The sequence below is a fragment of the Athene noctua genome, unplaced genomic scaffold (genome assembly GCF_965140245.1).
Source record: "Athene noctua unplaced genomic scaffold, bAthNoc1.hap1.1 HAP1_HAP1_scaffold_31, whole genome shotgun sequence".
In the NCBI taxonomy this organism is placed as follows: Eukaryota; Metazoa; Chordata; class Aves; order Strigiformes; family Strigidae; genus Athene; species Athene noctua.
The window spans coordinates 222,621-250,000 of record NW_027437536.1 but is presented as its reverse complement, the minus strand read 5'-3'; the positions used below and the strand labels follow the sequence as shown (position 1 = coordinate 250,000).

Here is a 27,380-nt window from a genome sequence, read left to right as displayed (position 1 = left end):
TGTGTGTGTGAGTGTGTGTGTGTGCGTGAGTGTGTGTGTGAGTGTGTGTGTGTGTGCGTGAGTGTGTGTGTGTGTGTGTGAGTGTGTGTGTGTGCGTGAGTGTGTGTGTGAGTGAGTGTGTGTGCGCGTGAGTGTGTGTGTGAGTGTGTGTGTGCGTGAGTGTGTGTGTGTGAGTGTGTGTGTGTGTGCGTGAGTGTGTGTGTGTGTGTGTGTGTGCGTGAGTGTGTGTGTGTGAGTGTGAGTGTGTGTGTGTGTGAGTGTGTGTGTGTGAGTGTGTGTGTGTGCGTGAGTGTGTGTGTGAGTGTGTGTGTGTGTGCGTGAGTGTGTGTGTGTGTGTGTGAGTGTGTGTGTGTGCGTGAGTGTGTGTGTGAGTGAGTGTGTGTGCGCGTGAGTGTGTGTGTGAGTGTGTGTGTGCGTGAGTGTGTGTGCGTGAGTGTGTGTGTGTGTGAGTGTGCGTGAGTGTGTGTGTGTGTGTGTGGCCGCTGCAGCCGCGGAGTTCTCCGAGGAACTGCAGGGTCCTAGTGCCCGCCCGCTGGGGCTTCGGTGCGGCGGTTGGTTCGGGCTCAGTGTTCTCAGTGTTCCAGGTGAAATTCCTCCTCTAGCAGAGGGCAGTAATTCTGTGTTGGTTGTTGTTTTGAATTTAGGTGCACACTCTGCGGGGAGAGTGCACCTCTGAACCATCTGCCTAATGGAAATATTGTTAAAAAGTCATCTGCAACCTGACAGGGGTTGTTTGTTTTACCAGGGGTCGTAGATGCTGGTTATGAAGAGAAAAATCAAAATTATGGTCTGTACCCCTGTGTTCTGTAACGAAAAAGTAAAAAATTGTTCAGCTTGTTAAAGAAGCTGTAATTACTCAGGATTTGGATCAGCAGGTACCCCTTAAATATTTTTGGACTAAAACAGTAACACAAGGTTGACTTCTGGTAAAATGTACTCTCGTTAAAGCTAAAAAGTCTGCCGAGCTGACAGGCATTTTAGATACTGGTGCAGATGTGACCATAATATCTGTGAGCAGCTTGGCTGTTAGCCCTGGTACCTCAAATGCTTTTCAGGGTTGGTGTCATGCTGTAACGATTTAAAGCAAGGATCTCATTCATGTACGAGGCCCAGAAAATTGGGGAGAAAATATTCATATTGGAAACCCCTATTGCATTTTGGGGTCATAACTGTATGACTCAATGAAGAACTCAAATTGGACCAAATTTGTCTTAATCACCACTGTAGCACAACCCACCCTGAAACCCCCCCTGACACTCACCTTGTGAACCGAATCACCTGTGTGTATTGTCCTGCGACAACTTAAAACTGTTATTAAGACTTTAAAAGATTTACAGACACTGTTAGGAACCATAAATTGGATACAGCCGTTGTGGGCCTAACTCATGATGATCTGCATAGCCTTTTTGATATTTTGTGAAAAGATCCTTCACTGACATCACCAAAGTACTTACGGAGACACCAAAACAAGATCTTCACCGTATAGCTAACAAGCATCGCAAGTACACTGCATTCCCCCACAGGGCAAACCATCGTAGAAAGAGCGCACCAGACCTTGAAAGTGCTTTTGCAAAAACAAAAGGGGGGAGAGATCTTGGCTCCAGGTCAACCATTTGCTCTGCTGTAAAACGCATGCATTTCTTCCACCAGAATGTCAGAGCAACACAAAAACAGTTTTCTTTATCAAGGCATCCAGCTAAAAACATCCCTGCAACTTGCCCTGAATACCAGACAGACTCCATCTCTTCAAACCTTTTAAACATCTCCCCTGTGTTACAGGTGTCACCAGTATTGTGTCACTTCTCATCACAGATACCAGATCAACAAGAAGTCCAGAGCAAAGCTCAAGTGTTAACAAAACCCTAGAAAGGGGTAACTGGGAAGGACCGTTTCCTTTAATAACCTGGGGAAGAGGTGATGCTGGTGTCTGCACAGGTCTCATCTCCAATGGTCACCGACAGGGTGTGTGCAACCACAGCTGAGGGTGAGAGGCAGCCAGCACTCAGGATCCAGCTGTGGGTGCTGTGGGTGCCCCTGTGCCGACAGTTTGCGGTCTCTTCGACTGATCTTTTAAGCAGAATGTCTGAGTAATGTTTGCTACTGCAACAGGACAAACTACACTACAGTTGCCAATTCTTTTAAGAGAAAATGCTAACAGTAATTGTAACTCCTTAATGAAATATCTAGGCTTACTGGTCACTTGTGCAAAATGTAGTTTAGATAAAATATAGTTATTAATAAGGATAAGATGCTGTAAGAATGTATGTATTCCACTTTCTTTGTTTAGTAATGTTAAGAATTAAGAGCTCAAGTGTTTCACCTTATTAGAAACTCCCTTGGTTTTCCCCCTGGAGTGCTGGCCAGGCTCTGGGTGGAACCCAACAGGAGGATGGAATCAGATGTTTCCGCTCAAAGAAAGTTGCCAGTTATTTTGGCCCGTTGATTCAGAGGCCGGACCTGCTTGCAGCGACGTTGGATGCCTCACCTACGGATGGACGCATCGCGTAGGATCTCCTGTTTGTGAGGAAGGGCACTCTGAATCCTCGCTGCATCCAGGGTTCCCCAGCGATTGCGGATCTGAATGTTAGTACCGTATTTTCCTTACTGTTTATTTTTGTACTATTTAGTCATATCCCTTAAATATGGATAGTGAAATTAGTCTACTCTTTTTAATTAGAACTATTCTAAGTATGCTGTGGTTTGAAGTTTGTCTAACCCTTAATGGATGCAGCTCTCAAACAAGCCTTGCAGGTGCCGCAGCAAAACAAAGAAAGGGGAGGGCTGGAAGGCATCGGCCTCACACAGCCTCTGACAAACAGCTAAGCTTTGTGAAGAGCAGGCCTCGTAAGATAGATAAGAAACTGCTGAGCTGTGCCAAGGTGGCAGGGAAAGATCAATCAGGACAGCAGGCATTTTGCCTGGGCTTAGCAACTGCTGCCGACCCATCCCAGCCCTGTTTGGTATGGCATTTGTACTGGTCATTATGGTTGGTATAATCAGACAATCTGGCTGAGATGGCAAGATGTGACTCCTTCAGCAGTACCGGTGAATAGCACTAGGTTTTGTAGTGATGTTTATACAATGAATTTACATCTTGAAGAAGGAAGAGGGTTTAATAATGATTTGACTAAAAGGTTACCAATTATTAGATGGTTAAAAATTCTTTTGTTTTTACATGGAATAACAGTTTAAATTGTCATTGTAATCCTTTTAATGGTGTTAACCTGTGTGTGGAAGTGTTTTATGAGAACGATGGACTGAACAATAAAAGGGGTCTGGATCACTCAAAAACAAAAAGGGGGATCTGTGGAATGCCTGGGAAACAGCGGACATGTTATGAGTGATCCAGACTGAGTGGCATCACTGTCATCAGGCTGTAGCTGTTGGGAAGAACACCGGCAAGGCCGAGAGGATGAGAAACTGCGTGAGTAGCAAAGAAATAAGGATGCTGGGCTGTGGGAAATAAGATGTTTGCCTAACAGAAGAACTACGTGTGAACGCCATAACGGGACCAACCACAGAGGGCGTGAAGGCTTGTGGGCAGTAGTATAGAACCAATCCTAGTTTGTTTGCTTTCATGTGATTGCTCTTCGATAGTATGTGGGATGCTCTGTACTCGATAAGGTACCTTCGACAGTTTAAGGCGCGCTGTATTACAGAGTCGAGCTGCCATAGACTTTCTTTTGCTTGCCCAGGGGCATGGATGTAAAGATTTTGATGGGATGTGTTATTTTAATCTATCCGACCACAGTCAGTTAATTCAAAACCAATTACAATGGACGAAGCAACGTTTACAAAAAACACAAGTGGTTGTCAATCCTTGAGACAAATGGTTACAATCTGTGTTTGGTCTGTCCCTATGGCTGCAAGGTCTGTTACAAGAAGGATTGCGGTGACTAGGAATAGTACTATTGATTGTAGTAATTATTAAAACAGCATATAGCTGTATGATGAGAAATATTAGTAAATTTATGCTTGTGCAGCCTGCACAAAAAGAAAAAGGGGGAATTGTTGGAGAACGGCTTGCAGAGAGCAAGGCCATGGGTCTCTGCAGGAGCTGATTGCAGCCCCCTGAGGTAAACAGAGGAAAAACCCAGGGTACAGTTATGCCTAACAAAGGACTGTTATGTTAACAAAGAGAGAAACTGAGGTACACAATGGCCTTGATGGTAAAAACAGCCTTGGGAAAGGAGGCAGGCCAGAAGAGGGAAGATGTTGTGACATGTCTGAGATGCCACAGGGGGCTGGGACATTATAATGTAGCCTGTTACATGTGCCCAACAGATTTGTGAGTAGTGTGCGTGATTATTGTAGAGTGCTTATGTAAGGGGTGATTTCTGTCAATAAAGTTGAAGATGCTCTGTCATTCACATTGAATCGGCTGCTTGCTTCCTCCGCCTGCCACAGGTTCCCCCCCAAAAAACTAAGCCACGGATTGGGGGCGTGGGGGGGAATTAACCCACCCCCCCCCTCCCCCCCACCTTGACGCCCCCTCGCCCAGGCCGGGGGGAGGGGCGCAGGGCCCCGTGAGGGAGGGGCTCCCCAGGGCCCATGACCTCGGGGGGGGCCGTGCTGACACTACAGGGGCTGTGGGCAGCGGTCGGGGCTCTCCTGGCCCCTCCTTTTTTGGGGGGGCAGGCGGGGAAGGGTGGTTGCATTTTCACAGGTTTTAATAATCCCCGAACGTCTGCGTTTTTCTTGGGGGGTTTTAGGGTTTCTTCCTTTTCTTTTTATTATTACATTGTTCTTGTTAATAGTTGTTGTTGCTGCTATTGTTGGGGGGGCGGGGGCGTACACCCCAAATTTCGGCACACGTTGACGCGCCCCCAGGGTGGGGGATGCCCCAGGACCCCCCTTTGTACACGTAGCGCCGTGGGCTGCAGCCCTTCGGGATAGAAAATGTTATTTCAGACACATTTTATCACGAGTAACTCCTGTGATGAGCACAGCCCGTACCCGTGGTACGTTACTAAAGAATAAACCAGAAACAAGCCCCCAGAGTGCCTGGGTTTTCCCCCAAAATGGGGAAGGGGGGGCAGGTCAGTCGCTGGAGGAGTCGGAGGCGTCGCTGGGGCTCTCGTCGTCCTCCGAGGCCTCGCTGGGGCTCAGGCGGGGGCTGCGGGGGGGCCCCCCCTCACTGCCCCCCCCCTCAGACTCTTCCTCTTCTTCCTCATCTTCCTCCTCGTCTTCATCTTCCTCTTCCTCCTCGTCGTTGTCGCTGCCGAAAATCTCCTCCTGGTCACGAGCAGCCCGGGCAGCGTCGCTCGCCCCCCGGAGGCCCCGCTGGCCCCCTTCCTCCTCCTCCTCGGCCTCATCCTCTTCCTCACTGCGGGCCGAGCCCTCCCCACCCCGCTCGCTGCTGCTCCCGGAGCCTTCGGCCTCCTCCTCCTCGCCACTCGCTCCCCCTTCGCTGTCGCTGCCTTTCTCACGCTCTTCGCCTGCAGGAGGAGGAAGAAAAGAGATTATGGGGGGATGGGGGCGCCCCCAACATTCTGCCCCCCCCGGGGCTCCCCCCACCGCATACCCGATCCCACCGCCTCCTTCTCGGCCTCCATCTCCTCCTCTTCCTCCTCCTCGGGCTCGTGGTTCTCCAGCTGCGCCCTCCGCGCTTCCTGGGGGAGTGCGTGTGTGTGTGTGTCAGCAAAGAGAGGGGGGGTCAACCGGCCACCTGGGTCCTCTCTGCCCTCCGGGGGAGGTGGCAGGGGGTCCCCAATCCCAGCCCCCCTGCCCCCCATACCTGAGCTTCCAGCTCCTTCTCGTTCATGTCGCGGTGTTTCACCACCAGCACCGCGTTGGTGCCCGACTGCACCCCCGCCCGCGCCCGCCGCTTGCTCAGCCGCACCCTTGGGGTGGGGGGGGTGTTAGGCACCCTTGGGACTCCCCCCACAGCACCCCGATCCCTCCCAAAGGCCCCAGACCCCGCCTGACCCCCCCTCCCTGATCCTGAATTCCCAGACCCTGAAGTATTGTCCCTGCCCCCCCCCCCCATCCACTCCCCCAGTGTCATGGCAGGCGGGGGGGTGGGGCTCAACCACCCATAGGGACCCCCCAACCCTCCGGCAGGACCCCCCTGCACCCTCTTCAACCCCCCAGATGCCCCCCAAATCCCCCAGACCCCACCTGACACACCCCCTCCCCCGAATTCCACCCCCCAGTGTCCTGGCAGGCAGTAGAGGGGCTCGAGCACCCCCCCACCCCCCCCCCCCCCAGGACCCTCCCCACACCACCCCTCCACCCATGAAAAGTGGAAATACATCCCTCCTGCAGTACCCCCATTACCGGGGGGGGTCCCAGTGCCTCCCCATACCTCCCAGTGCCCCCCCCAGCCCCACCTGGTCTCCAGCTCGTTGTAGTAGACGCCGTCGCCTTCGCGGAAGATGAAGAAATAATTCTCCTCGTAGCCTTTGCTGGCCTTGTTCTTCACGTTCCAGTTGTACTCCCGGGCGATTTTATAGTCGTATCTGAGAGGGGAGCACATGGGACAGGAGGGCGTGAGGGGGCTGAAAATATCCCCCCCGACTCCTAAATCCCCGCCCAAACTCCCAAATCCCCCCACTTGCCAAAGCACCCCCCAAACCCAACGGGCTCTGCCAGGCTGGTGGTTTGTCCTCCATGAAGGACCCCCCCATCTACTCCCCACGGCCCCCCTCACGCTATATGGGCCCCCCCATCTCTATGGGCCCCCCCAGCTATAGGGGACCCCCCCATACACGTCCTCGGGGGCGTAATCCATCTCCTCCTCCTGGTCCCGCTTCCGCTTGCGCAGCGTCTCCTCCACCGGTAAGAAATAAGCCACGAACTGGTTCCCTTCCTCGTCCATCATCCCCCTGTGGGCAGGAAGCGGTTAAAAGGGGTGCGGGGGGGTTGGGGGGAAACAGGACACAAAGGCCCCCCTAAAAATGGGGGGGAGGTGTCCCCGCGTCTTTTCCAAGCACCTGATCATGGCCTGGGACATCATCTCCAGCGCGGCCGGGCCGCTCGTGTCCTTGGGCGCTGGGTCCGAGTCGAAGATGACTTGGGCACAGGGGTTGATCCACATCTTGGGGGAAGGGAGGGGCAAAAAAAAGGGGGGTTGGGGGCAAAAAGGGGGTGTAGAGGGGGAGCAACACCCCCACAACCACCCCCCAGATCTCAAAACCCACCGTTCTGCCACCAAAAGTGCCCGCTACACCTCAGATGCCCCCTGCAAGGGGGTTTCTGTGCCTCAGTTTCCCCTGTGGGACAGTGTCCTAGAAATAGGGGGGATTTGGAGGGTCCCCCCATTCTGGGGGGTCCCCAGTGTGTCCCCCCCTTTCCCCAGGGGTTCCCCATGGTGCCCCCCCCTTACCTTGAAATCGGGGAAGACGGGCATGACCTCAACAGGGGTGACGCGGGGCTTGCTGTAGTGCTGCGTGATCTGGGGTGAGGGGGGGAAAAGAGGCACAGGAAGGCATCAGGGCTGTGTGTGTCCCCCAAAATCCCGGGGGGAGCCCCCCAAATCCCTCCCCCCTCACCGGTTTCTGGGCATCCTCAAAAGTTTTCTCGATGGCGGCGATTTGGCTGTCACGATCTTTGTAAATCTCTTCCTCAGTGAACTGCTGCTTCACCGAGACACCGATCCTGGAGTCGGGGGGGGACACAGACACGGGTAGGGGCGTGAGGGGGGGCACGGGGCTGCACCCCCAAACCCCAGAACCCCCCAGGACCCCCCCAGACTCACTTGACCTCAGGTTTTTCGTTGGAGACGCCGTAACGGTTGAACTCGGTGGAGATGTACTCGGTCTTGCGCATCCACGGCACCACCTTGGCGTGTTGCTGCGACCTGAGGGGGGGCACCGTTGTGATCTGGGGGTGCCATGTGCCCCCCCAGCTCGGTTTTGGGGGTGTCCCACCCCCCGTTACCTTTTGGAGCTGGTGGGTGCTTGAATTTCCTCCTCCAGCAGCTTCTCATCCGCTGGGTCCAGGAGCACTGTGCGGGGGGGACACAGGGAAATTTGTTTCCCCCCTCCCGCTGTTGGGGTCTCCCCACAATTTTGGGGTTCCCCACAGGGTTGGAGTGTCCCCCCCTTAATTCTGGTGCTCCCCCAACCCCTACTGGCAGCTCAGCCCCTTGAGGGAGTGCCCGGGGTCCCCTAGGGGCACCCCCCAGCACCCCCGCCCTGCCAAATCTGGGGTGTCCCCCCCCAAACTCGGGGTGTCCCCGGCCCCCCACCGCCGGGGTCGATGCGGTAGGTGTCAGGGTTGATGAGGTCGATGGTGACGCCCAGGTCAGGCTCCGTCAGCAGGTCGTGTTTGTGCTGCTTCTCCAGCGACGTCGCCTTGTACTGCACAAATCTGGGGGGGGCACGTTCAGGCACCCCAAAACACCCCCCAAAAACCCAAAAGCTCCCAACCCCCGCCCAACACCCCCCAAACCCCCACCAAACACCCTCGAACCTCCGCCAATACTCCCCCAAACCACCTACCCCCCTCAAAACCATCAACCCACCCCAAACTCCCCCCCAAAACCCTCAAACCTCCCCAAACACCCTCAAAACCCGCTACCCCCCCAAACACCCCCAAAAACTCACAAACTACCCAAATCCCCTCAAAGCATCCCCCAAAACCTCAAATCCCCCCAAAATCCCCCCAAGCCCCAAAACACCCGCCAGAAAACCTCACACCTCCCCCAAACACCCCCAAAAACCACCCCCCCCAACAACACTTCCCAAAACACCCCCCGAAAAACACCCCCCCCACCACCAAATCAAGGGGGGGTCAAACCACCCCAGTGCCCCCCCCAAGCCCCTCCTCTAGCCCTGAAGGAGCATCCAAAGCCCCCCAGACCCCCCAAAAATCTCCCCCTGCCCCCCCTTTTGTGTGGAGGAGCCAGAGAGAACCCTGACACCGCCCCCCTCCCCCCCCCCGCCAAACCTCCCTCAGCCCCGTCTGTGCTGCACAAACCAGGGGGAACCCCCCAAAACGCCCCCACCCCCCACTTTATGGCCGGAGCTGGGGCACAGTGGGATTTTTGGGGGGGGGGGAGCCCGTACCGGTTCTGGTCGAAGGGGTAAGTGATGAACTTGGGGTCGAAGGGGATGTCGGGGAGGCTGTTGCAGTACTTGACCCGACAGACCACGCCCGACCTGGGGCGGTGGAAGTCAGGGGGGAACCCCAAAACACCAGAACCCCCCCAAAATACAGGGGGGGTCGGGAGGCGCTGGGTCCCCCACAAAAGGGGGGTCCAACCCCCCCCTCACCTCTCAGGGAGCGTCCGGTGGGAGCTGGGCCTGCGGGAGGGGGAGGGCAGTGGGGGGACCCGGGAGTGGGGGGACCCAGGCGTCCGGGACCCCCGACCCCCCCGCGCTATAACGTCATCAGAGAGAGCCACCACTGCGCCATGACGTCACGAGAGAACGCAGGCACACGGCCCCCCGCACGCTATGACGTCATGAGGGCACCCCCACACCCAGAACCACCCCCCACGTGCGCTATGACGTCAGGAGGGCGCCCAACTCTCAGGGCCCCCCACGGCCGCTATGACGCCACGAGAACCCCCCCAGGTTTACACCACCCCGCCCCGGGGCGCGTGACATCACGGGCGGACCCAGACCGCCCGGTTCCCTCCCCGGCCCCGACCCGCGGGCCCGCCCCCCGCCGAGACGCCGCCGCGCCCGCCAGGACGTCAGGCCCGTGACGCCGCCGTACCTGTGGCCCGGCTCCTCCCGCTGCGCCTGCGTCTGGATAGTGGGAGCCATGGCGGGGCCGGGCCCTGCGCAGGCACCGCGGGGGGCGGGCGCTCCTAGGCCGCGCCGGGACCTCTGGTCCCGACGTCACTTCCTGCGCGCGGGGCCGCCTGGGAGCCGAAGCCAGGCGCGCGCTGGGGAGATGGCGGCGCCCCCGCAACCGCCGCCGACGGGGCCGGGGCCGGGGCCGGGCCCGGGCCCGCCCGCCGCTCCCGCGCCGCCGCCGCCGCCCATGCCCGCCGCCCCCGGGCCGGGAGCGGGGCAGGCTCCGGGGCCGGGGCAGCCCCCGGGGCCGCCGCTGCCGGCGCAGGTGGCGGCTGCGCAGGCGCAGGACTTCGACCCGGTGCAGCGGTTCCGCCTCCTCCTCCCGCAGCTGAAGGAGAGCCTGCAGGTGGGCGGGGCCTGCCCGCGCGGTGGGCGGGGCCTGCCCGCCGCGAGGGGCAGTGTTGCCTGGCAGCGGCGCGTCGTCGTGTTGCGCGGGGGCGTGGCCTGAGGCCGAGGGGAGGCGGGGCTTGCCGCGCGCGAGGGCGCGCAGTCTGGCACGGTGTGCGCTGCTGCGGGACGGGGCTTGCCGCCGAGGGGGCGTGGTCTGACAGCGGGTGTCCGCCCGTGTGGGCGGGGCTTGCCGGCGAGGGGGCGTGGTCTGACAGCGGGTGTCCGCCCGTGTGGGCGGGGCTTGCCGGCGAGAGTGGCGGGGGACGCCCCAGGGGCTCAGCCCACGCGGGGGGCGCGGGGCTGGGAAGGGCCGGACCGGCCGCGACCCCCCCCGAACGGGTCACCGCTGCCGGGTGACACGCGTGGGGCCGCGTGTGTGTCCGTCCCCCACCCCCCGGCGCGGCCGGGTCCCCCTCTCCCCCTTCCCCCCCGCAGACCCTGATGAAAGTGGCGGCGCAGAACCTGGTGCAGAACTCCAGCATCGACAACGGGCAGTGAGTGACCGTCCCCCGGCATCCCCCCCAGTGCTCCCCGGTGTCCCCCCAGGCCGAGGGGGGTGGCAGTGGTGCTGACGGGGGCCCCCCCTCGCAGGAAGAGCGCCGACGGGGCCCTGCAGCGCTTCGACAAGAGTCTGGAGGAGTTTTACGCCCTTTGCGACCAGCTGGAGCTCTGCCTTGTGAGCGACAGCCCCCCCGGCCCCCCCGCCGTCCCTGTCCCCCCCCAGCGTGGCCCCACACCCCCAGTGACGCTGTTGCCCCCCAGACCCCATCCCCTTAGCACCATCCTCACCCTGCTGTCCCGTCCCTGCCGCCCATCTCGTCCCTCTGCTGCCTGTGTGTGTCCCCCCTCCGCAGTGACCCCAACACGCGCGTGTCCCCCCCGCAGCGCCTGGCCCACGAGTGCCTCTCGCAGAGCTTCGACAGCGCCAAACACGCCCCCGCCCTGGTGCCGGCAGCCCCCAAAGGTGAGGGGGGGGCGGGTGAGACCCTCCCCTACACCCAATACCTGCCCCTCATCAAGGCCCAGATCGCCGGCGCCAAGGACATCCACAACGCTCTGCTGGAGGGGGCCAACAAAATCACCGGCAAGCTGCCCCCCCCGGGGGGGCCCTGAGTGTTTCGGGGGTCCCCACGGGGTCACGGACTCCCCCCAGAACCTCCCACGGTGGTCTGGGGGTGAATATGGAGGGTTTGGGGGGTCTTGGTGCCATGTGCAGGGCTTGATGTGTGGAGGGGTGCTGATCGCCCCTCGCTGCAACGGGAGTTTTGGGGGAGCCCCCATCGGGGTGCTGGACTACCCCCCAAAACTTCCACGGGGATCAGGAGGCGGCTTGGGGGGTCCTGGTGTGCAGCGTGGGGGTCTGAGCGTGGAAATGGGGGTCCAGCGTGGGGTTGGGAGGTGCTGACCCCGCGGGGGGCACAGTGGGGAAGGGGGGGACGTGGGGGTGCTGGACCCCCTAATTTCGGGGGGTAAACGCCTGGATTTTGGTGAATAAACTGTTTTATCCTGATACCGGCTACTCTGTGCTCGGGGGGACCCGTGACCCAGGCGTCCGTGGGAAGAGCCACGTCCCCGCTCAGCGCCGCCCTCTGACGGCGTGTGACGTCACGGCCCGGTCGCGTGACGTCACTCCCTCGCCGCCGCCGGCCCCCCCCCCCCCCCAAGCGCGCTCGCGGCCTTTCGCGCCGGGTGTTTTGACCCTTGCGCGCCGCCGTCGCGCGCCGCCGCTCGGGGCCGGGACTGCGCCCCCGTCACGTGACGCCGGAGCGGCTCTCGCGAGAAGCTGCGGCTGGAGCGGGACCGGGAGCGGGGCCCGGGCGGGTCTGCTGTAGGTGGGAACTGTCAGCGCTGGGTGAACGGTTGGACTGGATGACCTTCAGGGTCCTTTCCAGCCTAGATGATTCTGTGATTCTGATAACGACCTCATCGGGCAGACGGTCCGCATCTCCCAAGGACCCTACAAAGGTGGGGGCAGCTTCCAGAGGGGCTCTGGGTGCCTCTTTGTCCGCCCCAGACAGACGAGGGGGGGCCTCAGGGATGCCTGGACCCCCCCCTTTGAGCCCCCATCCCGCCCCGCAGGTTACATCGGGGTGGTGAAGGATGCGACGGAGTCGACGGCTCGCGTGGAGCTGCACTCCACCTGCCAGACCATCTCGGTGGACCGCCAGCGCCTGACCACCGTGTGAGTGGGGGGGACAGGGACCCCCCGAGGGGTCAGGGTGGCCCTCAGGGGTGTTGTTTGGGCCAGCACCTCCTCTGCGGGTGGGTGACACCCACAGACACGAGTGGGGCTCTTTTAGGGGGTCTGTGCCCTCCCCGGGCAGCGTGTCCCTGTTCTCTGACACCCCCGTGTCCCCGCAGGGGCTCGCGGCGCCCGGGCGGGATGACATCGGCCTACGGGCGCACCCCAATGTACGGCTCCCAGACCCCCATGTACGGCTCCGGCTCCCGCACCCCCATGTACGGCTCACAGACCCCCCTGCACGACGGTGAGTGGCACCGGGGGGGGACATCGGGGATTGGGGGCGCCCTGGGGACACTGACGGGACAGTGGGGTGGACTGGAATGAGATGGGACATTGGGGGGACACAGCAGGATGGAGAGAATGGGGATTAGGGGGATCCTGGGGGGATGAAGTGGCATCTGGGGAGGGACATGGTGGGGTTTGGGGTGACACAGTGATGGGGGGGACCCCAGGGACAGAGGAGACAGGGATTGGAGAAACACAGAGGTAACACTGGGGTGAGTTGAAGGAGGCTGGACCAGGCTGAGATGGGACTTTGGGGGACACAGAGATGATGGGGCTGAAGTAGGACACCCAGAAAGGGGGTGCTCTTGGGTTCCCCCCAGCCAGAGGGGGCTCGGGGGGGCTGACGGAGCCGCCGGGGCCCTGGCAGGCAGCCGCACGCCGCACTACGGCTCGCAGACGCCGCTGCCCGACGGCAGCCGCACGCCCGCCCAGAGTGGCGCCTGGGACCCCAACAGCCCCAACACCCCCTCCGGGTAGGTCCGGGGGGGTCCCCCATCACCATTAAGGGGACCCAGGTAGCCACGGGGATTTGGGTGGTGGGTCCCACAGAGGGGACCCCAGCACACCCCCTGACATCCCCCCCTCCTCTCCCCCCAGCTCTGCCCTCCCAGCTGCACCCCAGCCCGCTGGAGCCCTCCCTCTCGCTGGTGCCCGGCAGTGCCCAGGGAGGGGGACCCGAATGGGTTGGGGGGATGACAAAACCCCTGTCCCTGTGCCCCCCCAGCCCCCTTTTCAGGACCATGCCCTCCTGTCCCCCCAAAGCAGCGTGGCCTCTTCAGGCAGCGAACAGACCGAGGAGCTGGCTGGCAGCCGCAACACCTTCGAGGAGGAGGGCAGCGGCATGAAAGGTGGGGTTTGGGGGTGGGGGGTGTCGTGGGGACCTGCCACCCTGTGTCACACTCCTGTCCCCCCCCAAGATGTCCCCTCCTGGCTGAAGAGCCTGTGGCTGCAGAAATACACGGCGCTTTTCTCCCAAATGGCGTACGAGGAGATGATGACGCTGACAGAGCGTCACCTCGAGTCACAGGTGAGACTTCCCTCCCGCCATGTCCCCAGATGAAGGGGGGGACACTGTCTGACCCTGCTTGTCCCCTCCTTGTCCCCGCAGAATGTCACTGAGGGTGTGCAGCAGAGGATCCTCCTCAGCATCCAGAGGCTGCAGGAGCAGCAGAGCATCCTCAGCGCACTGGAGAAGGTGGAATGTTGACGGGGTGGCCCTCGGGTCCCCTGGGGTGGCACTAGGATGGCTCTCAGGTCCTCAGAGGTGGCCCCGGGGTGGCCCATGTCCCCTTCTGCAGCCCAACGGCTGTCACGGAGTGTCCCTCATTCTCTTGTGTCCCCAGGGGTGGCACAGGGTTTTGCCCATGTCCTGGTGTCCCTGGGTATGGCATGGAGTGTCTCACATCCCCAAGGGTGACCCAAAGTGTTCCTCACATCCCCAGGAGTGGCACAGGGTGTCCCATGTCCTCATATCCCCAGGGGTGTCCCCCCATCCCTGACACCCCTCCCTGTGTCCCCAGCAGTGGCACAAGATGTCCCTGGTCACCCCCTGTGTCCCCAGGACTGGGGGGGGGGGGGGTGTGTGGTGGGGGGGGGGGTGTCCCTGATCCCCCCTGCGATCCTCACGAGTCCCCCCACCTCCTTGACATTTTCCCCCACTCCCCACAGGACATCCGAGAGGGGGACAACCTGTGGACAGTGCTTCAGGATCAGTGTGATCCCCATTAAAGCCTTTTGTTCCCCCCTGGCTGCTCTCTCCCCAAACGACACCTCTGTCGGGGCCCCCCCGGCGGCCACCGACGCCTTTGCCCCCCACCCAGCCACCGACACCAAAGCCCCCGCAGCCCCCGTCCCTGACAGGGACATCCTGGGGCAGTTCACCCATGTCATGGGCAGAGGTGAGACATCCCCTCCCACCCCATTTCATTTTTTGGGGTGGGTCCCAGGGTGATGCCGGGGGGGAATCAGGGTGTCTGGGTCCCTCCCTGACCCCCCCTAGTCTGCACCCAACTCCTGAATTCATGGACGGATGAGGAGAACATCACCAGTTACCTCCAGCTCCTCGAGAAGTGCCTGAGCCACGAGGTACGGGGGAGGGCTGGGGGCAATTTGGGGGGGCTGTAGGGCTTGTGGGGGCGCTACAGGGCTGTGTGAGCCCCCCATGTGCCGCCCCCCATCCTCAAGGGGTTCACGGAGACGCAGAAGAGGTGGCTCCTCTCCTGGAGGCGGCAGGTCCTGAAGCTGCTCGGCGCCTTCCCCGAGAAGGTTCCGCCCTGAGGCCCCAGCTATTGGCCCCCCATGGGGTAGGTGGGACCCCCCCTCAACCAGAGGGGGTGGTATGGGAGCCCCGGGGGGTTGTGAGGGGGCTGGGACACCCCCCTGGTCACCCCAGGCACTGGTGGCCCTTTGTGACCCCATCCCTGACCCCTAATTTGCCCCCTTTGGGGGGATTGCAACTCCGCTGGGGGGCTCTTGTTTCTCCCACCCCCCAGGTGCTTTGGTGTTCCTGTGTGCCCCTCCTCCCCATTTTGGGTGGGTCTGAGGGTGTCTCACTCCCCACCCCACCTCATTTTTTGGGGTGCCACATGTTTCCCGGGGGGGGGGCTCTGGATGACCTCCTGGTGGCTGGGGGGGAGGCTGGTGCCACCCTGACCCCCCCTGTTGTGTGTGGGTGTGTGACTCCCTGCAGCTGGGCCTTCGGCTCCAACTCACACCCCAGTTGGCGCCACCGGGGATGGATGGGATGGAGGAGACCACCGGGAAGGACACAGCACCAGGACACCAGCCTAGGGTCAAACTGCCAAAATTCGGCACAGGTTTTGCCGGGAGCGGGTTGGAAGGTGAGGGGAGGATGAGGATGGGCGGCATGAAGAAGGCGCTGTTGGTGTTGGTGAAGCCGAAGGGGAAAGAAGACAACCAGGTGGTGGACGCCCTGCCCCGTGTCAATGGCGAAGCAGAGGGCAAGACCCGGCGATGGCGCCGGGTGCCCAGGGTGGGTTTCTCCCCAGGGGGGTCCGCACCAGAGCCCCCCATCACCCGACCCAAGGAGGGGAAGATTCGGTTACCCGGCGTTGAGCTCTCCCCTGGGGACCCCAAATTCAACCAGCGGCCATCGGTGACGGAATTCACCCCACACTTCAGTCTGGGGGCGTTTGGGGGTGAGGGGACCCCTACATTTCAGCTGCCTAAGCTGACACTGAGCCCCCAACCCTGTGGTGAGCGGTAAACACCCCCCCGAGCATGGGGGGGTCTTCAGGGACCCCCTGAAACAGTGATGGGGTGGTGGAGGATCACTTGCTTCCCCAAGCTCTCTTTAATCCACTTACACCTGAAAAAATTCCTAACCCAGCTTTTTGGGGGGGTTGTTTGAAGCTTTTTGCCCATTTTCCAGGTGTTACTATTAACCAGGGAGTGGGCGGGATGGCAGCATCACTCCCCTGGCCCCTTGCTCTCTGCTTGGCCCAAATAAATGTTAACACCTCAAAAAAGCCTTGGGCGTGTCTGTGGGGTCTGAGAATGGGTTTTGGGAGGCAGGGAAGGGTTTGGGGGACCAGAGGTAACTCGGGCCGGGGTTGAGGATAGGTTTTAGGGGGCTGGGATAGGTTTCAGGGGACCAGGGATGGGAACCAGGGGGTTCCTCCACCCAGGTTCCTGTCCTTTGTGTGGGACAACAGTTGCTCCTGGGGACGACACCAGCAACAGAAGGTGTTGCCATGGCAATGCCAGACCCAGCAGCATGTTGGGGGCCACCAGGTTGAGGTGTCTGGGTGCCACAAGCCCCTGGTGGGTGCAGAGTCGGGGCTCACAGGCCCCTGGCGAGGAGCCGGCTCGCCATGGAGACACTGGTGGTGGGCGCTGAACACTACGGCCTGGTGGCCACGGTGGGGAAGGGGTCCTTCGGGGAGGTGGCCCAGGGCCGGCGGAGGAGCACGGGGGAGATGGTGGCCATCAGGATCCCGAAGAACAAACGCTACCGTGGCCACGTGGTGAAGAACGAGCTGAGGCTGCTGCAGGCCTTGCGGGGGGTGGACACAGGAGTCGCACATCCTCCGTTTCCTCCAGTCCTCCGCTCACCCCCCCCATCCTTCTCCCCGCAGGATGCTCCGGTGACGCGGCGCGACCCCAAGCCACCAAGCGCCATCCCTGTCCCCAAGGATGGGCCCCAGGGGACAGACGGGGACTCCCCCACTGTGCCTGGCACACTCCTCCCGGCACAGAGCCAGGAACACCCACATCCCTGCTGAGCCACCGCGGCAACCCTGGCAAACCCCCCGGCAGAGAAGAGCTGCCCAGAGACCCTCCTCTTCCTCACCTTCAGCCACCCCGACCAGCAACACCCGGCTCCACGCCGGGAGAGAAGAGCGGAGCCAGGGATGCCCCAGGATGTGCTGTGCCACACGCTCTCGGCACCGGTTTTCGCAGTGATCCCCCAGTAAATGGTTTGCCGACAGCCAAGCGTTTCCTCTGACTCTTTGCCGGGGTGGGTTTGGCACCGCCGGGACTCGAGGGGCGCCCGGCTTCCCTCCCGCTGCCGGCACGGCATTCAGCAAAGGCCCGGCGCTCTCCATCGCCGCGGCGCAGAGGGCCCCCTGCCTCGAGAACAGCCCCACAAACTCCACAAAAACTCATTTATTTTTCCCCAAACGGGAGCGGGGAGGCTGAATTCGGCACAGCCAGAACCCGTGGCTCACCAGTGGCCCGTTCTCCGGCACCTACCGGGAGCCACAGAGGCTCTGCCCCTGCTCAGCATGACTGATGTCAACGCTGTAGCGGGAGCTCCAATCCCGCTCAAAAACCGCCTGCAGCTGCTCCCGGATTGTGCCAGCTGCAGTGCCGGTGGCAGTGCCGGTGCTGCTTGGGCTCAGTGTCTGGTTCACCACCAGCGCCGATCCCGCTGTCCGTGTGAAGTAGTCACCAGACCAGTTGGATGTCCCTGTGAGGGCATTTGGGGTGAGGGAACACACACACACACCCCCCCCAAACCCGCCCCCAAGAGCAGCCGGCGCCTATTCGCAGGCGGTGGGTCCGCGCTCACCGATATACGCCGCCTTCTCTGTCACCATGTACTTGTTGTGGTTCACCCGGGCGTAGGGGATCTGGGCTTGCGCCGCGCTTGCCGGCACCACGAACAGCCGCTGCGGGGAGCCAGGAGACCGTCACCCAGCACCCACCAAACCAGCACCCGCCGGCACGCCACGCTCAGGCCGCGATACTCACCACGGCCACACTATAGTGGGTCTGGTTATCGGCAATGGCAGCAAGAGATTTGAGGAATGGGAACATGGTGTCTCGGCTGTGCTGCCAACAACCCACCAGCAACCGCACCGTGACCCGGCGCTCAAAGACGGCTTTCCGCAGCCGGTTATCGATCTCTGGCCAAAACCTGGGGAGGGAAATCGGTTCAGGGTCACCGGGGCCAGCAAGTCAGGGCTGGCCTAAGACCACACGCACCTTTGGGGGTGAGAGAATTCAGTGGTGGGTAGGTAGCTCATAACTGCGACGTCCACGAAGGCCTCAGCAGCATCGATGACGCTGAGGAGGGCACTGAGGTCCTGGGTCCGACCGGTGGCACAGAGCGCTGGTGGGGAGCTCTGCCAAAATCATCAGAGACAGGTCAAGCACCGGGACAACCAATCCACCGGCACTGGGAAAACCAACCGCAGAGGGTCGGGGACATACTGAGAAGTAGACAGCTGCATCGGTGTCATTGAGCTTCAACTCCAGTGGCGTTTCCATATTGAAGGGGGTAGAATAACTTGCCGGCCATGGTACCGGGATGGAAGCACCAGGAGTACCAAGAGCCCAATACGCTTCAAAAATTTTACCTAAATCTTCGGCCAAGCAGCTGCAGTTGTAGACAGCAACACCGAGCTCCTTCACCTGCGGTGAGCAGCACAGCGGCACTGTCACATCACCGGGTGGTTTTATCATCCCTCTCCAATGCCACGAGTCCTGTCTCATGGCCTCGAGTGTCCTCAGATGGGGACGGGGATGGTTTGGGATAGCCCTGGCGCTGTTTGGCGCAGGTTCAGCACCATCCAGTGCTGCTCACCTGGGTCAGAGACCTCCAGTCCATGTTGGCACTCCCAAGGTAGAGGTGGGTGCCATCAACGAGCCAAAACTTGGTGTGCAGGACGCCGCCGGTGAGCCGCGGCATATCGACGATGCGCACCACAGCACCTGCACAACCACGAGTTGGGCATCTCCCACTCCAAAGCCCCCCCAAACCCCCATTTTGAGCTCTTTCCATCACTCACCGCTCTGCTCCAGCGCTCGGAGATCATTCAGGGGTGATTTTGCTGATGGGCGGCTGACGGTGATTCGGACGGTGATGCCGCGCTGGGGCAATTGGAGGAGTTCCTTCAAGATCTGTTCACCCTGAATCGGCATGTGGTTTGAAGGCAAAACCAGCAGAAACGATTAAAAATGATGGGAAGGCAAGAAAAGAGCAGCGAGCACTGCATTCAAGCAGCACAATCAGTGCTGTGCCACATGTGCTGGATACCAGTGGCGCAGACCTGGGCAGCGGAGGGTTCGTGTGTCCGTGTGTCCTCGTTAGTCATGGTCCAGTAGAAGGAGGCAATGTCCAGGCTGTGGGTGACGGTCCCCAAGAGGTTCATCCACGTGGAGAACGTGGATGGATTTGGCACAGAACCATTGCTGAAGGTCATTCCCTCTGGGATGCTCTCCACCAGGACGATTCTAGGGAAGAAATTCAGCAGCACAGGGAGATGGTAGCGCCAGGATGCCGAGGGTCTCGGGGGAGCGTCACCCCCCACGAGCTCGTCTTACCGGCACGTGTCACCCCAAGATCCGGCATCGCCCCGGAGGGCCGAGCTCCGCCACAGATTGAAGAAGAGGAGGAAGATGAGGACCAAGAGGCAGAGGAGGACGGTGGAAAGCAACGTGCTGCGGGAGCACTGGGATGGAGAGGGGCCGTCAGTGCCCCGAAGTGAAGGGATAAATTCACTGACGGGGTTTAAAGGCTCCCCCGAGACTGGTGGCACCCAGCAAGGGATGGCACCGGGTCCAGCTGGCACCGAAGCCAGCCCCCGCAGAGCAGGGGAGTTACCTTGGGTGGGAAGCAGGTGGGATGTGCCCCCCGGTCCTCCAGTGGGTCCAGCTGTGATAAGGGCAGAGAACTGGGGTGGGGGGGACTCCAAACCAGGGTGGGGGCTGCTCTGGGGTAAAATCCCTCACCAAAATGCCCAGGGTCCCCTGGGAAAAGTGCCCCCCCCCCCCCCCCGAGATTTCCAGAGGTCCCCACAGCATGCAGGGTCTGGGTGGAAAAGGGGGACATGGGGTGTCCCAGTTTGGGGTTGTGGGGGGCCAGGCAGGGGGCTATGGGGTGCCCCACTCTGGGGTTGTAGGTTCCTGGGGCAGGACAGAGGCCTATGGTGCGCCCCAGTTTGGGATTTTAGGGTGCCAGGACAGGGCAGGGAGCTATGGGGCGCCCCTGTTTGGGGTTGTGGGGGGCCAGGATGGGGCAGGGAGCTCCACGGCCCTGCTTTGGGGTCTCGGGGTGTCGCCAGCACCTTACCTGCTTGTAGGTGCCGCTGGGCTTCATCCCGGCGTGACGCTGGCACAGAACAAACCGGTTTCTCCTGACGTTCCCGGACAGGCGAATCCCCCCCGGGGGCAGCACAGCTGGGACTTCTGGGCTACGGAGAAGGGAACAGAGCCCAAACCCGGCCGGGGCAGAGACGTTCCCGGCCGGCTGACGGGATCGGGGTGTTCCCGTGCCCCAGCCTGTTTGGGGCAGGGAGGGGAAGGGTCTGCTCCTCCCTCCTCCGCCACTGGGGCCGGTACCCCCGGCAGTAGGGCGGGACACCCCAATTCTGGGGCGCAGAGCCCGCCACCCCTCGGGGACCCCACCCTCGCGCCTCAGGGCCCCCCCAGAAAGCGGGTGCTCAGCCCCAAGGTTCCGCTCCCCCCACACCCTGCCCTCTCTGGGGGAGGGCGTTAGCGCTGGGGCCGTTGGGTCTGGAGGGGCATTAAGCTCGCTCTGGCGTCACCCCCCCGGCCCGGCCGGATCGGGGGCTCAGGGCTGATGTTTAGCGCCGGGTTTAGCGCCAGGGGCAGGGGCAGCGGGATCTTCAGGGCTTGTTCAGGGCCAGGGCCATCTTTAGGCCCGGGTTCAGCGCCAGGGACATGTCTCGGGCCAGGTCTGGGCCCCGCGCAAGGCTGCGGCTGCCGGGGGTGCCCGCTGCGCCCCGTCCCCCCCCGTCCCGAGGGCCCCGGCGTCCGCGGCGGCGGCTGCCAACAGCCCGCGGGGGCCCCCCCGGTCCTCCGGCGCTCGAGGGGGCGCCCCTGCCCGTTCCCCTGCCCGCCCTCGGCTGGCGGCGCCGGGTGAGTCCTGGCGGTGCCGTCCCTTGCGGCGCTCCCCGAGGGGGGATTCCGGTGGGGCCGGGCCCGGCGGCGGGAGCGGAGAGGTGAGGGGCAGGGAGGGGGTGTGGGCCGAGGGGCAGGAGGGAGAGGAGAGGCCGTGGGGCGGGAGGAGCGGGCAGGGCTGCGGGCAGGGGGGCGGCAGCAGCCCCGGGCCTGCCTGCCGGCCCTCAGAGGGGCCGCCCCGCCGCTCTCTCCCCGCAGGCTGCTCCCGGCCCCGCCGCCCGGCCCCGCGGCCGCTGGCTCCTGCGCCATGGTGTCCGTCACGATGGGTAAGGGACATTTTCTTCTTTGCCCTGCCGCCCTCCTCCCCCTCCGCCGCCCAAAATGGCCCCGAGTTGCTCTCAGCCCCCCAGCTTGGGTATTTTCCTCCGGGAGACCGTCCCCTCCCCGCCCCCGCCAGCCCGGGAGCCGTTTTCCTCCCCATCCCGCTAACGGCACGGCGACAGCTGCGGAGGCCCGGAATGAGCCTCTCGGCCGGTGCCCGCCCAAAGCCAGGCGGCCGCCCACCCCCTCTTCCGTGGCCACCTCGTTTTCCCTTTTCTGGGGCTTTTTTTCAGCGACATCCGAATGGATTCAGTTTTTCAAGGAAGCCGGGATCCCCCCAGGCCCTGCCGTCAACTATGCCGTTATGTTTGTGGATAACAGGTGAGGGGGCACCTTTACACCGCGTCACGGTGGGGAAAACGGCACCGAAAGATCCCCCTCCCGAGGGGGAAGGAAGGACTTAACTTGTTATCCCGCTCCTTAATTAGTGACATGAGTTGCTCGCCTGCGCTGAGCTTCCCCATCATTATCAGAGTTGTTTCTAGGAGGGTGGTGGTGTCCCAACCTGTGCTGTGGCTATCGTGGTGCCCCTCACTCTGGGCCTGATTAATCAGAGCTCATAACGAGGGGAGACCTCGTTAAGCCAGGTCTTTCCTCGCTGCAGGATCCAAAAGAACATGTTGATGGATCTGAACAAGGAGATCATGAATGAACTGGGCATCACAGTGGTGGGAGACATCATTGCCATCCTCAAACATGCCAAAGTCGTGTACAGGCAGGTACGGGGAAGTCCTGCCGGCTCGTTCAGCAGCAGAGTTTTGCCTCGAGCCTTCTTGTTCGCCTCCCCACAGCCAGAGGGGGGAGAACCCTTCCCCGTGGTTTTTTTCTTTCAGGAGATGTGCAAGGCAGCTACTGAATTGCTTTGCCCCAGTTCCCCCAATGTTCAAGCCGAGCTGCGCCGCAATGCCAATAGCGGTGAGTGCGGGGGGGAGGTTTCTGGGAGGTGAAATCCCCTTGCACGATTAATGTCATTCCCTTCCAAAGGAAGGGCTCAGAGGATGGCTGCCCTCCGCGCGCTCCCGGGGGAAGGACCCCTCCTGAATTCAGCTGACGAGATGGATGCTTGTCCCGCTCACCCAAGCCCCCGCGGTCCCAGAGCTCGCCCTCACTGCGCTGCCCCCCTTGCAGCCGCCAGCCGGATGATCGCCAACAGCCTGAGCAGAGACTCGCCTCCCGCCGCCCCGCTCCCGCAGCGGCCCCACGCCTCCACGATCTCCGTCACCGTCTCCAACGCACCGGCCGCCGCGAAGGCAGGTAGGGAGGGGCGACGGATCCCGGCGGGAGCAACGCCACAAGCTGCTTTTTGCTTTGTGTTTCCTGCTCAGGGGCCCCCCAGTCAAATTTTAACAGCCCCTTTGGGTCCGGTGGTGGGTTTGTGAGCCAAGCACGCAGCACCCTTGTCTCTGAAATGGAGAGACAGGGATTTGAGGGGTGGTCCCCTCAGCGGGCGAGGCCTCGGCTGCCTGGCTGCGCTCCAGCAAGGTGTCTGGGGGCAGAGTCCCTCAGTGGTCCCTACTGGGACCGGTAGGATTTAACAGCTTTGCTGCCCAAACAAAGAAATAGACTGGAACAGCAAATCTTTGTACTGTTAAGCAGGTATTCCTGGTTAGTGGCACTGGGATCGCCCCGGGGATTGTCCACCATGAGGCCTCCCAGAAATTAGTAAGGGGCATTGGTTTATATGCACACAGATCATGCATATTCATTAGCTTTCCTGGAAGGGGGTGTTTTATGATAATGAGTGCCCAGAATTCATTCACATAGTCCGAGCATGTGTAGGGAAAATAGGGTGGGGGTCTTTGGCAGTCGAGGGAAGCAGTAAGTAGTCTTCTTCACGGTGTTTGAAGTCAAGTCCAGGTTTCTCCCTCCTAAATCAGCAGAATCACCCTCCCTAGAACAGGGTCTCTGTGTCTCTTTGTTCGAGCCCCCTTATCTTAGTTTGCCCATTCTAGGAGTTGCCCAGGTGTCCACTGAAGGCCTTGAGTCTGCTCTCAGGGATTTCCGTAGGGAGCCTAACGAGCGTCTCAACCTTACCTCAACAGACCTAAACCTAAACCTTACCTAGAGGGACCTCAGGAAGCAGTTTAGGAGAAACTCGAGAACCAAACAAAGCAAAGCACAGGCAAAGCTTTGAAACAAATGAAGCAAAGCACAGGCAAAGATTTCGTAATATCACATCCCAGTTTAGTCTCAATAACTGTCAGAAATTCATTTGTTTGAGCCCTGTCAGTGGGGACATGGAGAGTGGGATCAAGTGCACCCGCAGCCAGTTTGGGGGTGACCTCAAGCTGAGCGGGGGAGGTTGATGCTCCAGAGAGAAGGGATCCCAGGCGAGCGGGGCCAGAGGAGGCTGTGAGGGGGACTGGGGGGGCTGGAGCACCTCCCGTACCAGCACAGGCTGAGAGAGCCGGGGTGGTTCAGCCTGGAGAGGAGGCGGCTCCGGCCAGAGCTTAAATCAGCCTTTGCGTGTTTGCAGGGGGCTGCAGGACAGGGCGGGGGGGCTTTTTATCAGAGGGTGCAGAGACAGGCCGAGGGAGAGCGGTGTGAAAGTGGAAGAGGGGAGTTTTCCATCAGAAACTCTTGCCGGGGAGGTTGGTGGGACACGGAACGGGCTGCCCGGAGCAGCTGTGGGTGCCCCCGCCCAGGCTGGACAGCAGAGGGAGCAGCCTGGTCGAGTGGGAGCCGTCCCTGCCCACGGTAGGGGGTGGGTGGTCTTTAAGGTCCCTTCCAGCCAAAGGATTCTGTGATTTTTGCGGCTGGGGGCAGCTAGAGGCGGGGGGAGGGTGTTTGCAGAGCCCGGTGCTGGGGGAGCTCTGTTGGTGCCAGGCTCAGAGCTCACTCCAGCCCAGGATGGTGCCCAAGCGCTCGTAAAACCCTCCCACCCCCTGAGCCTCGTTGCATCTAGAGCTCTCGATTCGCTTTTCCTTCATCCCCCCAGGATTATGCGACACGGCAGAAGAACGTCCAATGATCCCGGTAAAACGCCGGCGGGTGACGGCGGAAATGGAAGGGAAATACATCATCAACATGCCCAGGGGCACCACGCCGAGGACGAAGAAAATCCTGGAACAGCAAGCGGCTAAAGGTACCAGCCTTTGGGGGGGTTGATGTTCATTTTCCCTTCCAGAAGCCCAGCTGAGCCCCAAATTAGCCTGTCGTTACGAATCTGGATTTTCGCATCCAGAGAGCGACTGGGCAGCAGTTGTGTTATGCCAAGGAGATATTAACTGACCACAAGCTGTAAAGGCTCCACTCGCGCCCGTTTAAGCCTTAGGAAGGAGGGGACGGGTGGCCATCTGCACGCTTTTGACAAGTGAATTTTATTTTGCTGGTGCCCCAATGGTAGGACGGGGCTGAAAAGCCGAGAGCCCTCGGCGCTGACCCGGCACAGCTTCATTTTCCAGGGAAACCTCCAAAAACCCACGTTTTCCTGAAAACTGCAGGTCTGCAGAGGACATCTGTCTTCGACCGGCTGGGAGCCGAGGCGAAAGCGGACACGGCCACAGGAGGGAAGGTGAGAGGACGTGGGTTTTCAGCTGCGGCTCCGTGTAGCCGTCGCTCTCGGCAGCTGGGCCAAACCCCACCGGGATCCCGGCATCAGGGTCCTCTCCCCCAGGATTATATCGGGATTTGCAGCCTCCCGCTCACCGCGGAAGGGCTGAAGGAGCCTTGAAATAACGGGGCAGTGGTGGGGAAACCCCTGGGAAAAGCAGGAGGGAGCCACCAAAGGCAAGTGGATCCCCAATCCCTGGGTGATCCTCATCTGCGCTGCTATTTTGACCCCTTTAATGGGGGGGGGGGATACAGGAGGTTTTTTCTCTCCTCTGGAGATAAAAAGCTCAGCTCAGCTCAAAAAAGTCTTGGGGGTGTAAAACAAGTTGCAGACTCAGCCCCTCGAGACAAATCCGAGGGAATATGATGTTACGGGTGATGCAGAGACCTGCTTTATAGCCTAGTCATTAATTGCCGCAGGCAGCATTTTGCATCGTTACATCCCAAGAGGGCTGGTATCCATCTGGTCTCCATCCCAGGGGCAGAATTTGGGGGGCAGAGGGTCAGGGGAGGGTAAATGGGGGTGCGGGTGCTGACGGGCTCCTCTCACCTTGTCTCCCAGCCCACGGGGGTCTTCAGCAGACTGGGCGATGCCTTGGGGACCGATGGGGACAAAGCCACCGAGAGCGACGACGACTGCTCCGTGCTCCAGTACGCTGGCGTCCTAAAAAAACTCGCCAAACCTCCCCTTAAGGAAAGCGCTGAGCCGGGAGGGACCATCAAGGCGAAAGCCACCAGTTCGGAAGCCAAACCGGTCCCCGTCACCGCAGCCACCCAGCGACCGGGTCTCAGGAACGCCGCCGGTATCCGTACGGCGACAAAACCGTCACCGGCGGCGTCTAAAATTGGCGGCGGCAGCGTTGTGGCAGTGCCGGTCGAAGCGCAGGATGGTGACGTCACCAGCACGAAGGATAAAAGCGAACCCGAATTTCGGGTGACAATCAAAAGGACTTGGGGGTGCGGGAAGGTGAGCAGCACCAGCGAGAGCCCCGGCGCTCAGATGGACAGTGCCGGCACCATCAGTGTCTTCAAACGGCTGGGGAGGAAACCAGATTGATCGCGTGGAGCTTCTTCCCTCACGGTTTTCCATTTGTCCTGTCCCCTCCCGACGGTCACCTGCTGCCCCTCCATCCTGTTTATTCACCCTCAAGAGCCGGCAGAGCTTCATCCTGCCTTCCTCCTCGCTAATCCTGTGAGAAAAGGCGTAATCCCCCAGGGAAACGCTAATCCCACAGGAAAAAAAAGCCGAGGGAAGAGGGGAAAAACCGTTCCTGCCAGATATCTTGCCTGCCAGGCATCCCTGCCTGCTCCTGCCTGCAAAACTGCCAGGCGTGAGGCCAAATTGTGGCTCTCAATCTACCAGCACCAAAACATCTGGGTTTTTTCCCCCCTAGTTTTTCCATTCTCTGCAGGTTCTTTTCTGTATTTAGGAATTAAGGACTCCATACAGAGGGGATTTTCCCCTCTTTTTTTCTGGGTTTTTATCCACTTCTGCAGGGTTTTTCTTCCAGCATTTAGGAATTTACACCAAAATGACTCTGTAAATAATAATTGCAGAGTGCTGGCTTGCTGCAGGGATTCTTAATTTTTAAGAATTTCAGAACACCCTCCAAAAAAAAGAAACTTCTAAAACTTCCCAAAAACTTGGGGGCTCAAAAAAAAATCCCAAAACTGCCTCAGTTTAAGTGACACCTTCACCGCTTGCAGTTTTAGGCTTGAGCTCAGCTCCCCCTAAACCTAAGATGTCCACTGTGGGGTTTTGCCAAAATTATTTATTTCCCCCAAAATGTGTTTCCCCCAAAATTTATTTCCAGTTATGTCAGCAGTGGTGTCTTAACCCTGCACCTGTCCAGCATTGCTGCAAACCCCCAAAAGAAATTTTTCTCCCCAAAACCAAGACAATGGGGGTGGAGGCAGCTGTGTGGTAAGTCACAGCCCTACCAGTGAGTCTTTTTAATAAGAAAACCCACTGGTTTCTTTATTTTACCCTGGTTTGGAAGATTTTTTTTGCACTTTGGCTGATGTTTGGCGTGTGAAAATGAGTGGGTTTTCCTAGTTTTTGGCTTTCTACATCACCCGCAGGGGAGCTTTTTGCAATAAAGCATAGAAACGGCTCTCTTTGGTGTCAGTTGAGCCCCTTTGCCCTCCAGTCCGTGGCTGAGACCCCCCCCAAAACCACCTCAGGGTGCTGCAGCTGGAGCAGCTCGGTGCACCCCAGGGTGGGGGGACGGGACACACCTGCGCCTTGTGGCCATCAGTCAGCCATCAGCGCCTCGCTCCACGCCCTCCTCGGGTGCGCGTGGGTGGTCGCATTGATGGCAATATTTAAATATATGCAAATAAGCGGAAGCGGGAGGCGCGTCTCCCCTTGGAGGAGCGGGAGGGCGCCGCGCGCATGCGCAGTGTGTGTGGGGGGGAAGCGCGCCCCGCCCCTCTGCGCAGGCGCG

The 27,380-nt window shown here is 60.4% G+C and overlaps 4 protein-coding genes, 1 long non-coding RNA gene and 1 pseudogene across 11 annotated transcripts; 4 read left to right on the top strand and 2 right to left on the bottom strand.

Annotated features, from left to right (window-relative positions):
- LOC141974059 (protein Smaug homolog 2-like) overlaps nt 1-16,537 on the top strand; it is a 22,230-nt pseudogene extending 5,693 nt beyond the window's left edge.
- On the bottom strand, nt 3,095-9,900 carry LOC141974127 (RNA polymerase II-associated factor 1 homolog). 2 transcript variants are annotated; one of them, XM_074933439.1, is made up of 14 exons: nt 9,667-9,900; nt 9,219-9,248; nt 9,012-9,104; nt 8,192-8,313; nt 7,882-7,948; nt 7,700-7,801; nt 7,494-7,599; nt 7,328-7,396; nt 6,936-7,039; nt 6,711-6,827; nt 6,333-6,461; nt 5,738-5,843; nt 5,525-5,612; nt 3,095-5,438 (listed from the first exon to the last, which is right to left on the bottom strand). In XM_074933439.1, the coding sequence occupies exons 1-14, from the start codon at nt 9,714-9,716 to the stop codon at nt 5,041-5,043; spliced, it is 1,581 nt and encodes a 526-aa protein (XP_074789540.1). In that variant the 5' UTR covers nt 9,717-9,900; the 3' UTR covers nt 3,095-5,040. The 2 variants fall into 2 exon arrangements, with proteins under 2 accessions (XP_074789540.1, XP_074789541.1); XM_074933440.1 differs by lacking the exon at nt 9,219-9,248.
- LOC141974128 (mediator of RNA polymerase II transcription subunit 29-like) lies at nt 9,908-11,542 on the top strand. The gene is made up of 4 exons (XM_074933441.1): nt 9,908-10,095; nt 10,575-10,633; nt 10,731-10,815; nt 11,025-11,542. Exons 1-4 carry the CDS (start codon nt 9,937-9,939, stop codon nt 11,250-11,252), a joined length of 531 nt encoding a protein of 176 aa, XP_074789542.1. The 5' UTR covers nt 9,908-9,936; the 3' UTR covers nt 11,253-11,542.
- Nucleotides 12,309-13,159, top strand: LOC141974060 (uncharacterized). Its single transcript, XR_012635678.1, has 3 exons — nt 12,309-12,321; nt 12,501-12,628; nt 13,037-13,159. It is a non-coding gene; the product is annotated as an uncharacterized LOC141974060 (long non-coding RNA).
- Nucleotides 16,538-17,290: 753 nt separating the features above from the next.
- On the bottom strand, nt 17,291-20,368 carry PLD3 (phospholipase D family member 3). Its single transcript, XM_074933315.1, has 11 exons — nt 20,210-20,368; nt 19,742-19,792; nt 19,462-19,589; nt 19,188-19,371; nt 18,927-19,047; nt 18,722-18,849; nt 18,349-18,549; nt 18,121-18,260; nt 17,887-18,052; nt 17,705-17,804; nt 17,291-17,602 (listed from the first exon to the last, which is right to left on the bottom strand). The coding sequence occupies exons 1-11, from the start codon at nt 20,234-20,236 to the stop codon at nt 17,382-17,384; spliced, it is 1,467 nt and encodes a 488-aa protein (XP_074789416.1). The 5' UTR covers nt 20,237-20,368; the 3' UTR covers nt 17,291-17,381.
- A 284-nt stretch (nt 20,369-20,652) lies between these two features.
- Nucleotides 20,653-27,047, top strand: LOC141974057 (uncharacterized protein C19orf47 homolog). Of its 6 annotated transcripts, none has more exons than XM_074933313.1 (9): nt 20,653-21,101; nt 21,259-21,326; nt 21,615-21,702; nt 21,986-22,100; nt 22,215-22,296; nt 22,366-22,635; nt 24,320-24,466; nt 24,773-24,895; nt 25,496-25,772. In XM_074933313.1, exons 1-9 carry the CDS (start codon nt 20,821-20,823, stop codon nt 25,624-25,626), a joined length of 1,305 nt encoding a protein of 434 aa, XP_074789414.1. In that variant the 5' UTR covers nt 20,653-20,820; the 3' UTR covers nt 25,627-25,772. The 6 variants fall into 6 exon arrangements, with proteins under 6 accessions (XP_074789414.1, XP_074789413.1, XP_074789411.1 ...); XM_074933312.1 differs by having other exon boundaries at nt 20,657-21,101; nt 22,510-22,635; nt 24,825-24,895; nt 25,496-27,047; XM_074933310.1 differs by having other exon boundaries at nt 20,657-21,101; nt 22,510-22,635; nt 24,786-24,895; nt 25,496-27,047.
- Nucleotides 27,048-27,380: the final 333 nt, after the last annotated feature.

Coding starts and splice junctions, on each gene's coding strand:
- LOC141974057 (XM_074933308.1), top strand. CDS start 20,821: ATGTCTCGGGCCAGGTCTGGGCCCCGCGCAAGGCTGCGGCTGCCGGGG. Junction 21,102..21,258: donor CCGGCGGCGGGAGCGGAGAG/GTGAGGGGCAGG, acceptor CTCTCCCCGCAG/GCTGCTCCCGGCCCCGCCGC. Junction 22,297..22,365: donor GCGCCGCAATGCCAATAGCG/GTGAGTGCGGGG, acceptor TCCCTTCCAAAG/GAAGGGCTCAGAGGATGGCT.
- PLD3 (XM_074933315.1), bottom strand. CDS start 20,236: ATGAAGCCCAGCGGCACCTACAAGCAG. Junction 19,372..19,461: donor TCTTGGGGTGACACGTGCCG/GTAAGACGAGCT, acceptor TTTCTTCCCTAG/AATCGTCCTGGTGGAGAGCA. Junction 17,805..17,886: donor CCCACTATAGTGTGGCCGTG/GTGAGTATCGCG, acceptor GGCTCCCCGCAG/CGGCTGTTCGTGGTGCCGGC.
- LOC141974128 (XM_074933441.1), top strand. CDS start 9,937: ATGCCCGCCGCCCCCGGGCCGGGAGCGGGGCAGGCTCCGGGGCCGGGG. Junction 10,634..10,730: donor TCCAGCATCGACAACGGGCA/GTGAGTGACCGT, acceptor CCCCCCTCGCAG/GAAGAGCGCCGACGGGGCCC. Junction 10,816..11,024: donor ACCAGCTGGAGCTCTGCCTT/GTGAGCGACAGC, acceptor TCCCCCCCGCAG/CGCCTGGCCCACGAGTGCCT.
- LOC141974127 (XM_074933439.1), bottom strand. CDS start 9,716: ATGGCTCCCACTATCCAGACGCAGGCGCAGCGGGAGGAGCCGGGCCAC. Junction 7,040..7,327: donor CCGTCTTCCCCGATTTCAAG/GTAAGGGGGGGG, acceptor CCTTCCCCCAAG/ATGTGGATCAACCCCTGTGC. Junction 5,844..6,332: donor TACAACGAGCTGGAGACCAG/GTGGGGCTGGGG, acceptor CCCCACCCCAAG/GGTGCGGCTGAGCAAGCGGC.